General features: G+C 41.2%; 1 protein-coding gene across 1 annotated transcript in view; it reads right to left on the minus strand.

Annotated features, from left to right (window-relative positions):
- LOC115478874 (ADP-ribosylation factor-like protein 8B-A) overlaps window positions 1–13,906 on the minus strand; it is a 43,508-nt gene extending 29,602 nt beyond the window's left edge. The window contains exons 1-2 of the mRNA XM_030216516.1: window positions 13,525–13,906; window positions 1,412–1,492 (exon numbers count right to left, since the gene is read on the minus strand). Of these exons, the coding sequence (XP_030072376.1) occupies window positions 1,412–1,492; window positions 13,525–13,647 (204 nt within the window). The 5' untranslated portion in view covers window positions 13,648–13,906. The remainder of the gene's footprint in view (window positions 1–1,411; window positions 1,493–13,524) is intronic.
- Window positions 13,907–14,219: the final 313 nt, after the last annotated feature.

Consider the following 14,219-nt stretch of genomic DNA (forward strand, 5'->3'; position numbering starts at 1 on the left):
GAGAAGCAGGGGAGTGCAGGAGGAAGGGAAGAGAGAAACTGGCCATGAGGAGGGACAGGGACATAAAAGAAATGCTGGCTCTGGAAGAGGCATAGGGACAGGGACACAGAGTGGAGATACAGGACAGGATGGATAGAGACACACAAGAAAGATGTATGGTGCACATAGAGAAGAAATGTCAAAAGGATATAGGAGACTCTGGAGAGAGTTTAAAGAAAACAAAACAAAACAGAAAAGAGACACGAGGAACAAAGCAAAGCCCAGACAAGGTAGGAAAAAAATTATTTTTCTGAATTTATTAATTGCAATATGTCAGCTTTGGGAAATGTGTATCCTCCCTCCTCCCCTTCAGGGTCCCCACTACCTTGGAAGCAATTGTGTTATGGTGGGGCCCACTCAATCCTATCTATGCCATTGGTCATTACCACATATTAACAGCGTAGCTTGTAACATATTAGTTAGCTACACCTTGCCCTATTTTCTAGCTCAAATCACTTTTGTTACACCAAAGAAAATGGATTTTACAACCCTCATTAAATGGGGCAGAGCACAACAGACTGCCCTGTATACACTGTTCTAACCTTTAATACATAGGGTGACTGACTGTACACCCATTCTGCATCTGGACTAGCTAACGTAGATGAGTTCCTTATCTCTTGCTTAACTATACAAAGAACTTGCCTTGAGTTTAGCTAACCATCAAATTATCCCAACTGACTCTGTACCATGCATCTTATCCCAATCATATATCTGCTCTTGGTCCCTCAGCTATATGGTAAGCCGTATTGTAGAAAAACTTTAGCATCATATCTCTGTTAGTTGAATGCTCTAATGCATGCTTATTAGGTGTATCATTAGTATTATGCTAACATTGTGTTATATCTCTGGTATCTCCAGTGCTATTAAATGTGTATATTTTTGATACTGTTTCATGGCAATTCTATTATTAGGTTTCAACGTACTGTTTTCAAGTTTACCTCATTTATTGTATTTATGTTTATTCCTAGTTATTTTACTATTGTTATGCTGTTAATTGTAAGTTTTATGTTAAACTGTACCTGCTGTACACCGCCTTGGGTGAATCTCTTCATAAAGGTGGTTAATAAATCCCAGTAAATAAATAAAATAAGGATTTCTTTCAGGTCTTTACTACACAAGCTTGACCATCTGTACTGCCTCACCTTTCTTTGCTCTCACCCACTGTGCAATACATCTGTTGTTTGCAGTCTAAGATCAGTCATTTGCAGAACAGGGAAGATGAAATATTGACAATTAAAAAATAAAAAAAAGCATCCATAATGCAATTTAATGAATATTACTAGGTGCTCGCTCTACAATGAGATTTTGTGTTTTACAGAGTATATATTTTCTTCCATGACATACATCATGCAAGTCCTAACTAGCAACTTACCTTTATAGTAACATTTCCTTTTGTTATTTTTCTCATATTGAAACCCACAGTGGGAATCATATCTTCTGTGAACTGACCTGACTGTATGAAAATAAAAAAATGTATGATTAATATCATGAATGATCAATGCTTCACATAATGCAGCATGCATGCTATTTCAAATAGCAAAATTTTAAAGATATGGACACTGAACACAAATTAGAAATAAAATCATGCTCTGGAATGGCCCTGCTTTGAGCACTCCCAGTTTTTGAAGGTCTCCAGAATTATGTGCTAAAGCTTTCACTCTCAGCCTCATGTAAAAAAAATCTGATGCAGATTTTCACAGTTTTAAACACATTTTCTTCTGCACCAATGTAAAATGCTAATTATATGCAAAAGTGTAGTAAAATGAAAACTTTACAATACAAAATGAAGTAAAATATTCCAGCTGAAGTCATTTAACATCAGCTGGACTGCTGACAGTGAGAAGTGGATGGTGCCCCCAGAACAAAGGGGTTTGATCTCTGGGAATGGAGAGCCTCCCAACAGCCTCCACTGCTCATATTTCATAGTGGAGATAAAGTTAAATGCATTACTTCTTGTTTAGTGCTTTTTTTTGTATAAAATATACCACCATTTCAATGCAAAATTTTACTCTGCTTTTTGTGTATTATTACACTAAAACTTTAAGTGAAAACAAATTCAGCATAGAATAAAAAGTAAATGCTGATTATCACAGTTTTACTGTGGAGCTCATTTTCAAAGCACTTAGACTTAGGAATCTATGGAATTTTGTATGGGCTGTGTCGGCACTACTGCTGCTTCGTAAACCGACCCCTAAGTGCTTTGAAAATGCGCCTCTATATGTATCAGTAATCATGCTTCTGGTTTAGAACCGATTATGTGAACCATTTCCATCATAAATACCAGCACAAAATCAGCACTAAACAGAAGCAAACAGCTGTTTATCTACTTAATTTATATTCCAACCTAAATTTCTAGGCAGGTTACATCACAACACCGACATCGAAAACTTCAACGATCTGGACCTAACCTCCAATGGATACCCAGCTGACCGTATTTGGACAACATTTAATCTCCTTAACACCGAATCAGTTACACAAGCGACTCACAGGTTCGCCAAGACCCACTGCAAACTGTATACATGTCCCAGTCATCTACTAAAATCCGCCCCCCGACCGCTTCATAGCAGACCTCACATCCCACCTAAACTTCATGTTACAACAAGGTCTCTTCCCTGAGGAATATGGCAACATTCTACTCATCCCAATACCAAAAGACACCAAGAAAAGCACAAACGATCTCACCAACTACCGCCCAGTTGCGTCTATCCCACTAGTAGTAAAAATGATGGACAGTATGGTGACTAAACAGCTTACGAAATACCTGGACAAGTTCTCAATATTACATAATTCACAATCAGGATTCCGCTCCCACCATAGTACCGAAACTGTCCTAGTCACCCTCCTGGCCAAATTCAAGCAGGAGATAGCCATAGGTAAAAGCATACTCCTCCTCCAGTTCGACATGTCGACATGCTAAACCACAACATACTACTAAAACGCAGGGGCGTATCTGCGTGGGGCCTCAGGGGCCTGGGCCCCCGCAGATTTTGCCCTGGACCCTCCTACCGCCATCAACCCTCCCCCGCTGCCGTTGCTTACTTTTGCTGGCGGGGGACCCCAACCCCCGCCAGCCGAGGTCCACTTCCACCTGCCGCTGCCTTAAAAACTACTTCTTCAGCAGGCGGGGGACCCCAAATCCCCGCCAGCCGCCCCGAGGTGTTTAAAGTCCTTATCCAATCGTGGCCTCAACCCATTCATCTATGCAGATGTTACAATCTACATCCCCTTCGGACATGACTTGACAGAAATAACCAATAAAATCAACGATGGCCTGAATATCATGGACTCCTGGGCAAACTCATTCAAACTGAACGCTGAAAAAACACATTGCCTCATCCTCTCCTCAACATACAAACCCACAACAATAAATACCCCAGGACACTCCCTCCCTACCTCAGACAGCTTGAAAATACTCTGTGTCACACTCGACTGCAACCTTACCCTCGAGAGTCAAGTAAACTCTGTAATAAAGAAAATGTTCTCTTCAATGTGGAAGCTCAAACGATTAAAACCTTTCTTCCCAAGGGAAACCTTTAATACAATCAATGATCCTAAGTCATGCAGATTATTGCAACGGAATCTAGGCAGGATGCAAAGAACAACTCACAAAAAAAACTCTAGACCGCCCAAAATGCAGCAGCCAGATTGATATTCAGCAAAACACGCTTCGAAAGTGCCAAACCCCTTCGAGAAAAGCTGCATTGGCTCCCAATCAAAGAACGGATCATCTTCAAAATCTGTACTCTAGTTCACAAAATTATATATGGCGTAGTCCCAGGATACATGATAGACCTACCAATAAGAAACAGAGTCGGATCGTCAAGATCATACCTAAACATATACTACCCAAATGGCAAAGGACTGAAATACAAAACAACTTATGCATCCGGCTTCTCCTACATAAGCGCACAACTATGGAATGCCCTCCAAAAAGCTGTGAAAACAATCCATGACCACTTGAACTTCAGGAAATCATTAAAAACCAACCTCTTCAAAAAGGCCTACCCCATCGACCCTATGTAAACCTCCTCACCCAGCAACATAGCATGACTAATGATCGTACATAGCATGACTAATGATTGTACTGGACAACACAATCTTCATGCCTTCCGACCCTCCACATATACCTCATTCGATCACTATACAACCTTGTATTTGTTATCAACCGACTGGGCAAACACCTTTGACAGTACTATGTAAGCCACATTGAGCCTGCAAATAGGTGGGAAATGTGGGGTACAAATGCAACAAATAAATAAAATACATACTCTATTTCAATAATAGAACAATACAAAGTTTATCAAAAGTCATAAGACATCAGTTACAAGGTAACTCTAATTCAAAGTATCAAAATTACCAAGCATATTAGCAAATGGTTTTTTACAAAAACAAAACAAAATGTGCCTTCAATTATTTTTGGAAAATTAAAATATTATTCAGCTGATGTATATCACTTTGACATGTGTTCCATAATTGAAGTCCCTTAACTTAAAATGTACTAATCCTGGCGAGAGTACTTATCACATTAGGACCATAGATATCAAATGGTTTGTATAGCCAGCATTAATAAGTAATAAAAGCCATTTAAATAAATACTTAAAACAATTCAGGTCCCAACTTTAAACAGACTGATGATCCTTTATTTTCCTCCTATCCAAACACCCTCCCCATCTCATTCCTCCCTTGTTCTAGAGCATGATGGATTGTTCTAGCTTTGTATTTTGTTCGTTTTCATTTTCATCATGCGTTTGTTGCAATAGATCATTAATAAAAATATTTTCATTCAGGTGATGTGTATGCCCATTGTGTGAGCAAACCATGTAATATAATGCTATTAATGTTAGTAACATAATAGATGATGGCAGATAAAGACCTGAACAGTCCATCCAGTCTGCTCAACAGTCACATTCATCAATTCATGATTAAAGCAACAGTGAGTGCTATATAAAACACTTGATCCTGGTCTTTCGTTGCCATTTTTAAGGCAGACTGTAGAAGTTCACCTGGCACCGTCAGGTGGAATTAGAATAGGTACAGGGAAAATGATAAAGGGGATGGGACGACTTCCCTATCAGGAAAGGCTAAAGCGGCTAGGGCTTTTCAGCTTGGAGAAAAGACAGCGGTCCATAAAATAATGAGTGGAGTGGAACGGGTAGATGTGAATCGCTTGTTTAATCTATCCAAAAATACTAGGACTAGGGGCATGCAATAAAGCTACAAAGTAGTATATTTAAAACAAATCAGAGAAAATATATGTTCACTCAATGTGTAATTAAACTCTGGAATTCGTTGCCAGAGAATGTAGTAAAAGCACTTAGCGGGGTTTAAAAAAGGTTTGGATGGCTTCCTAAAGGAAAAGTCCATAGACCATTATTAAAATGGACTTGGGGAAAATCCACTGCTTATTTGTAGAATAAGGAAACGGTTCAGGCCGTCACTCTGTCTCATGTGTTAAAATACCAAACAGAATACACAGAGTGTATAGATGCCAATGCGATAGTCGACAGGTTCCCGTTTCGTATAGACTTTGTCAAGGGGGAGTGGCTACAATTCTGTCGAAGAGAAGGAAAAGACAACAAAAAAACAGACGTCAAGTCTCTGATATTTATATCTTAAACTATTGTTAAACTTCTCTAAAACATCGCAAAAACATTGGGACATTATTAGATCCCATCCTGTGTTTGCAGATTATAATATTAGAACTGCATTTTCACGTTCAAAAAATCTTAAAGAGATTCTGAGTCCAGCTGTTTTGCCGACTGTATTAAAGAATGAAGAGCAGTTGAAATCCACAGGGCATTACAAATGCATGAAACCACGGTGCAAAACATGTTTGGCCACTATTGAAGGCACAAGTTTTACTTTTAAAGATAGAACAATCATATTGAAAAGTCACACCACCTGCCGTTCAGTGGGCATTATTTATTATAGTTTGTCCATGTGGTAAATATTATATCGGCAAATCAACTAGATCTCTACATGAAAGACTGATAGAACATCGCTCACGAATAAATGCCCAAAATTTCGGAGCACCCCTTGTTCATCATTGGGTATCTTTCAAACACACTACAGAAGACTTAAAATGCATGGTAATTGAACAGATACTCCCCTCCAAATGAGGAGGTGATCTTAACAGAAGAATCCTGCAACGTGAGACCTATTGGATTTTCACATTAGAAACAATTGAACCAGCAGGATTAAACACATATATTCAATGGGGAAGTTTTTTCTAAATAAAAAAAACTTTTTATTTTTTCTAAATTGTTATTATTTTTCCAACTTACCCCCCGTAGTTGTCCTACTGCTTCATTAAGTCTAGAACGTTTTCCAATACTTGCCGTAGTCACTAGTTTGTCCGATTCGTTAGACCTTTAAATGTTCCTGATGCCTCTGACGTATATACGTTTGACGCAATATCATCAGCTGTTGATTCGCCTTTAAATGGGACGGTATCGCCATTTTGTTCTTTTCAAAGCATACAAATCAATACACAAAAAAGCCTGGGGCATGAATCAGGTAAGCCTAGAGCCGCTCTAAGAAAGTTTTTGCGATGTTTTAGAGAAGTTTAACAATAGGTTAAGATATAAATATCAGAGACTTGACGTCTGTTTTTTTGTTGTCTTTTCCTTCTCTTCGACAGAATTGTAGCCACTCCCCCTTGACAAAGTCTATACGAAACGGGAACCTGTCGACTATCGCATTGGCATCTATACACTCTGTGTATTCTGTTTGGTATTTCTAGAATAAGCAGAATAAAATGTTCAGGGATCTTGCCAGGCACTTGTGACCTGGATTGGCCACTGTTGGAAACAGGAAACTGGGTTTGACGGACCTTTGGTCTGTCCCAGTATGGCAACACTTATGTACTTACATTCCAACTATTGAAACTTTCCAGCCTATCCCAATCTGTCTTTTGTCATATAGGGGACACCAACTGTAGAAGTCCGCCTGGCACTGGCCTTAGTTCTTCACAGCCAGACTTGAAGTCATAAGCACCACTCAACACAGCTGGACTCATGGTCAAAAGTGCCACTCAACACGTATGCAATCATTTAAAGTTTTGTTTTTTTTTATATAATAAATTTTCTAATTATAGATCCTCTGGGTTCATCCCATGCCTTTCTGAATTCTGTCACTTTTTTGTCTCCACCACCTCTTTCGGAAAAGCATTCCAGGCACTGATCACCCTCTTTGTGAAAAAGAATTTCCTGACATTACTCCCAAGTCTACTACCCCTGTAACCTAATGTTTATGTTTATTTTGTCACTTTTTAACCGCCTTACCAAAGGACCAAAGTGGTTTACAGATTAAGGAATTATCACACGAGAAAAGAATGCTATTGTAATCTGCAAAATATTTGTTTCTACATTAATACCTTTCAAGTATGATATAGATGACCCAAGATGGAATCATGAATGGACACTCGAGTGGGAACTCCGTTTGGAGCCACAATTAGTTTGCCGAGTTGGCTCCTTACCTATCATTCAATGGAGAAAAAGAGAGGGAAGACAAGGCAGTTGCTTCCGTTGCCAGGTGGACCCAAGCCTTTGAGGCAAACTACGTTGGAGTCTTTTGCCATTCCTGCTCGTTCAGCATTACTCTTCTCTTCAGCTGTGCCGGTGGAAACCAGCAGTGATGATGTAAGCAGGGATTCTCTAAGCCTTGCTCCCAGGTCGGCCCTGCTGCAACCCAGAAGCTCTTTGAACGATGGTCAGAATGTGGACCTGAAGGGAAGAATTTCTCCATCTGAGATTGCACAGGAGGACTCTCCAGTTTTCACCTCTTCCCCTGTTGTGATCGTTGGCACTCACTTCCTGCAGAAGCGGTCGCAACTACAAGTAGCGAGTATAGAGCTTAGTTTGGGGAAAGGAACTTCTGATTTAAAGGTGTACACGTTGGTTAGACCGGTCATAATGATGCAGTGAATGCTCTTAATTCATCTTTATTACAAGTGGCTACTAAGTTTTCTATTGAGGTTGGAATGGTATCAGGAATGGTAGCCCATTCTCAGGCTCTAGAACAACTGTCAGACTAAATTGGAAAATAAAGTGTCTGAATTACAAGGATTATGTGGGACTCTTGGATAAGAACTTAACTAGTAGGAAGATGGAATACATGGAAAAATCAGTTAAGAAGGAACACCTTAAGATTTTTGAACTTTCACATTCACCCTTGATAGCTCCTGTTGAAATGGCCAGAAAATATTTTAGGGAAGTTTTAAAACTTCCATCCAAGACCTTACCACCATTGGTGAGAGCTAATTATCTGGTGTTACCTGGAGCCAAGCAAAGAAAGATAATCAAGACGCTAATTTAACAGACGTTTTGGAATTAACATCATTGGAATTTGTAGCTCAATGTACCACTTTATTGGTGACTTTTGCCTTAGAGACACTTCCTCAGTTATATTTTTGTCATATGGATTGTGATTTCTTAGGCTCCAAGATAAGAGTATTTCCTGATCTATCAAGGAATACCCAGAGGAGACGCCAGAAATATAATGGGCATTGCGGCGTTTACTGCCAACTGATTTCTACCGTGAGCTAAAAACGCTACCGCAGCTTAGTAAAAGCCCCCCTCAAATTCTTCTTGCATGTCAGAACTTTGCCACCTTTTTTTCGTGAGATTATTCAAGGGATCTGTTTGCATTTTAGTAGTGAAAACAGCAAGTTATTTTTTTAACCTCTGATAACGCCATGGGAATACTTTTTACCTGCCTCTAGTGCAGTGACTGCAAAAAGTTAAAGTTTAATTGAACACTCTTTGGGCTCAGTGAGCAGATGCCCTATTTCCATTTTTTAGATCTATAGTGAACAAAATTTGTGAACTAGCAACACCAACCTGAATGCTTCTTTGCTTCCACTGAATTGACCATTTACACTAATCAACCTTCTATTCGTCCAATCTCAACACAGCTATAATTTAAAACCCTTTTGATCTGGCAAACTATCGTTGAACAACTTCTTTCTCGTTTTTTGTGATGGTAGTTGACAGTAGTTCTACAACAGCAGCAAGAGATCAGAGCTTCCCAAACTGTAGGTTGAGACCCCAAATGCACTGCCTGGGGGGGGGGGGGGGGGGGTCACACAATTTGAGTTGGCTGCTATCATGTGGTTACCGTTACAACAAAAAAAAATTTTTTGATTCCAAGCACTGCTTTACATGATCATGTCCTCGACCCATAACAGTTTGGATTTTGCTTGGCTCATAGCACAAAGTTGATGCCGTAACCTACTTTTATTGGTTGTGATATGGTTTTGGATTTTTTTTCATCAGATTTATTGTGGTTTTTATTAGATATCCACTGCTTTTGATATTCTTTACCATGATATTCTATTATCTAGTCTTGGCTATTTATGTTAAGGTTGCTTAAGACATTTTGTAGATTGTTGGCTGTAACTATGTGCAGACTCTAAAAACTTGGTTGGTTCCCCTTCAGATATTTCACCTCGTTGTTACACGATTTAACATCCTCTCTTTCCACACCGTGCTTATATAGGTGTATTGTCTTTCATCCGGTATTGGCCATTGGATATGCTACTGGAATCGCAGGCAGACTGCTATCAAAACGCTGGATACTTTTCAATGAATTAGCCTTTAATCTTGACAAAACTGAGTTAATGGTGACTGATTTCTTTTGAAGGCTCCGATTTAGTGGTGATTTTAGATCCTTTATTACATTTGAAGATGAAATTGGTTGTCTAAAACAGGGCTCAACAAACACCATGTGCCAGGTTGCCATGGCGACTAAAAATTTGTCCCTGGCGCCTAGGATTTTTTTTTTTTGCCAGTGCTGACACAGGAACTTGTGTTGGTCTCTGCTCCCACCTTTTCTGCAGCTGCCTCCATCCCATGCGTCTTCGGAAGATTGCTCACAAAAGGATGAACCAATAAGTACAGGGCCATTCAGTCTGTGGCACGCTTCCAATACCCTGCCGATCCTACCCTCTCTGAAAGCATACATCAGAGATGTGTCAGAAGGGGTGGGACCGAAAGGGTCTTGGAAGCTCACTGGAGTCTGAATGATAGTGCTTATAGCAGACCTGGGGAGATGCAAGGGAGGGAATATGGGGAGAAAGTGAAAATGCTGGATATAAAGAAAGATCAGTAGAGAGAATACAAATGGTAGACCCATGGGAGATGTGCCTTGGGAGATAAAGAGGAGAGAGAGAGAGCAAGCAAGCAAGCAAGCAAGCAAGCGAGAGAGCGATCTCAGCTGCTGGATTCTAAAGCTCAAGAAAATTTGTGAAGGCCTAGTTCAGAATGCTCCCACCAAGCTGCTTTACTTTACAGGTTGAAACCTCTTAAAATGACTTCTGAACAGTGCTTTTAAGTGCTCCTTTCGTCTGATCTAATGTGCTTTATATGTGTTTAAACAAAACGCAAAGCAATGGCGTGCAGTTAAAACAGGTTCTTTATTGAAACAAAAAAGACCCAACACGTGCTGTGTTTCAGCCAGATGGCATACCTCAGGGGTCTGAGCAATCTGTAAACTGTGTAGGTTATATAAATTAATTCAGTTGTTGAACCAGGGAACAAGACCAATGTTAGAGGTTCCCAGGCAGAAATCTAGTCAAAGCCAGGAGCTCTGCTCCCAATCCCAGCATGAAGTCTCTGAATGTCGGGTCCTTTTTTTTCCAATAAAGAACTGGTTTTAACTGCACAACATTGCTTTGTCTTTTGTAATCTTCACCGTTTTGGATCGTTTGACTTTTTAGTGGAGCTGTGTCTTCCTATTTTGGTACTGCAGAAAACATGCTAATGGGGATGGATGTATGGTAGACCAGGACCGATTTTCAGAACTCTGTTTGGGAGTAGCTGGCTAAACTAAAAGTAGACAAAGCGATGGGGCCTGATGGGATATATCCAAGGATACTCAGGGAACTTGGAGATGTTCTGGTGACACCGCTGTCTGACCTCTTCAGTGCTTTCTTAGACTCTGGAGTGGTCCTGGAGGAATGGAGAAGGATGGACACAGTCCCTCTGCATAAAAGCGGAAGCCAGGAATTAGAGACCTGTCAGTCTGACCTCAGTGGTGAGTAAACTAATGGAAATGCTTCTAAAGCAGAGGATTGCGAGGTTTCTCAAATCAAATGGACTGCAGGACCCGAGGCAGCATGGCTTCACTAGATGCAGGTCATGTCGGACAAATCTGATTGGTTTCTTTGACTGGGTGTCCAAACAGTTGGTCGTGGGAGGGGAGCTAGATGTGGTGTACATGATTGGGTGACCAAACAGTTGGACGTGGGAGGGGCGCTAGATGTGGTGTACTTGGATTTTAGCAAAGCTTTTGACATGGTCCCGCACAGGCGACTGATGAATAAACTGAGTGCCCTCGGTATGGGACCTAAAGTGACTGACTTGGGGTGAGCAAACAGTTTGATATGGGAGGGACACTAGATGTGGTGTACTTGGATTTTAGCAAAACCTTTGATGTAGTCCCATACAGAAGACTGATAAATAAACCGAGTGCCCTTGGTATGGGAACTAAAGAGACTGACCGGGTTAAAAACTGGTTAAGTTGGAGACATAGTGGTTAAATGGAGCTTGCTCTGAGGAAAAAGGCTGTTATTAGTGGTGTATCGCAGGGTTCGGTCCTCGTGAGCGATATTGCGGAAGGACTGTCTAGCAAGGTTTGTCTCTTTGCGGTTGATGCCAAACTCCCTGGAGGATGGTATGAAGAAGGATCTAGCGAAGCTTGAAGAATGGTTCGATAATTGGCAACTAAGATTTAATACTAAGAAATGCAGGGATATGAAATTGGGGTACAAAAATCCAAGGGAAAGGTACATTATACAGGGTGAAGTGCGGAACTTGGGAGTGATTGTGTCTGATGACCTTAAGGTGGCCAAACAGGAAGAAAAAGCAATGGCTAAAACCAGAAAGATGCTTGGGTGCATAAGGAGAGGGATGACCAGTAAGAAAAAAAAAGGTAATAATGCCCTTATATAAGTCTCTAGTGAAGCCCCATTTAGAGTACTGCGTGCAAATACTCTTTCATGGAAAGGGTGGTGGATGTAAGGAATGGCCTTCCGGTGGAGGTTGTGAAGACAAGGACTGTGTCAGAATTTAAGAAAGCATGGGACAGGCATATCGATGGGATAATGTGGGATACAAATGCAATAAATAAAAAAAATAAATAGTGGTTACTGAGGATGGTCAGACTAGATGGGTCATTTGGCACTTATCTGCTGTTTCTAAAATGTAATTCAACATAGCTACAGTACTACTCAATAGGGTTATCAGGCATATGTTGCCAAATAATTGTTACTGCTCAGTAATAAGAGCATCACATGATGCAAATAATGAGATCCAGGAGAGCTAGAAATCAGCCAAGGTAAAATTCTTGTGAGGAAAACTACTACTACTTATCACTTCTATAGCGCTACAAGGCATACGCAGCAGCGCTGTACACCATACATGAAAAGACAGTCCCTGCTCAAAGAGCTCACATTCTAAATAGGACAGGCAAACAGACAGAACTACTTATTTCTAAAGCGCTACTAGACGTACGCAGCGCTGTACACTTGAACATGAAGAGACAGTCCCTGCTCTGCAGAGCTTACAATCTAATTGGTTCAGAATTCAGTACAGTACACACTACACTCAAGAACAATACTGCACGTCCCTCAATAAACAATCTACCATACCAGAAAGCCGGCTATGGTGCCAAGGTAAAATTTTGTAACATTTCAAGTTTCTTAAGAGCTGATGATAGGATAGGGGCTTAACCATACTGCTGAGATTAGGCAGAGATCACATGACAGCCCAGTGTCTGCTGACAAGCCTTTGGTTTGTTTGCCCGGTTTCTTTTTGTGCAATGATTTCTAATATGTATGCTAAGTCAAGAGCCTGGGACTCTAGTTCCTCTTTTTTTTTTTTCCCCCTCTGCAGCAAGAACCTGGCCAAGCTATGTCTGACTCTCTATTAAAAGCTGCTATACTACAAAGCCCAGCTTTGGTGCAGACAAGAAGTCCCACCCAAATCTAAAGGGGTCTACTTTCTAGGAAGCATGTGTGTATCCAGGGTTTGCCACAAGTTAACCCCATCAGAGGAAAGGGAGGAGAGACAGTAGTCTTAAAAGCCGCATTTCCCTTTCGAAAATATGCAACAAAAGAATTCCACTTTCAGGGGAGAGAAAGAGGAGGAGGAGGGCAAAATCAGCATGCAAATCGCAGCTTAGTAAAAGGCTGTTGAATTGGCAGCCTAAAACCAAGATCTCCCTTACATTTTTGATCAATGCAAGCACAGAATTCCATGTACCATAATGTGGAATTATTCTATGGAAAGTCTCAGTAATCAGATTACCAGATTTATTAAACATTAAAACAAAACCTAAAATTCCTTCTTGGAAGGATAGCAGCGGGCCACACTGATTGCTGGTTAAGTGACAGGGCAAGGGCAAGGCCAGGGCTGTTGCCCCCCCCCCCCCCGGGAGAAGCAGGTGACAGCTCAAGGCACAGGCGGGGGGAGGGGAACGCCTTACCGCTATGACGTTGACGAACGTCGTCTTGCCAGAATATTGCAGCCCGACCAGGGTCAGCTCCATCTCTTCCTTCCAGAAGAGCGACTTGAACCAGTCCAGCAGCCTGTTAATGAGAGCCAACATGATACCACTGCACGGCCGCCGCCCAGCACTAGAGAAACCCGGCCCGTCCTCACAGACCACGGCAGCACGCACCCCCCACTCTTTCTTCCACGTCCCTTGCTCGCACTTCCACCGGCGCCCGAGCTCAGCTCAACCCCAAACCGTCCGCCTCCGCCCGGCCCGGGTCATATGACGGGAGTGATGTCACACTGCAACAGCTCAGCACGCGGGACTACTGGAGCCAATCTCTAACCTCCTTAATCGGAGCCTTCGAGGGAGCGGCACGTGACACACGTGATTCGCTTCTAGGCCGTCTGCCCATCACGTGACACAAGGGGGCGGGGATTTAGTCAAGTTGTGTCTGTGGCTTTTTTTTTTTTTTTTTTACCCTTTAAGCCTGATAAATATTTGTGGTTCATCATTTTATTATTATTATTTTTAATAGTACTGCACTGGAAACTCTTTAGTGTGATCAAACTGTTAGTTATATTATGAAAAGACACTGAGGATATTAGTTTGGGCAAACGTAGACTAATTCGATGAGGATATAGCTGACGATGACACTAGGGATGAGTAAATTGTGAAGGGTGTGA

Source organism: Microcaecilia unicolor, chromosome 10 (genome assembly GCF_901765095.1).
Source record: "Microcaecilia unicolor chromosome 10, aMicUni1.1, whole genome shotgun sequence".
NCBI classification, from domain to species: Eukaryota; Metazoa; Chordata; class Amphibia; order Gymnophiona; family Siphonopidae; genus Microcaecilia; species Microcaecilia unicolor.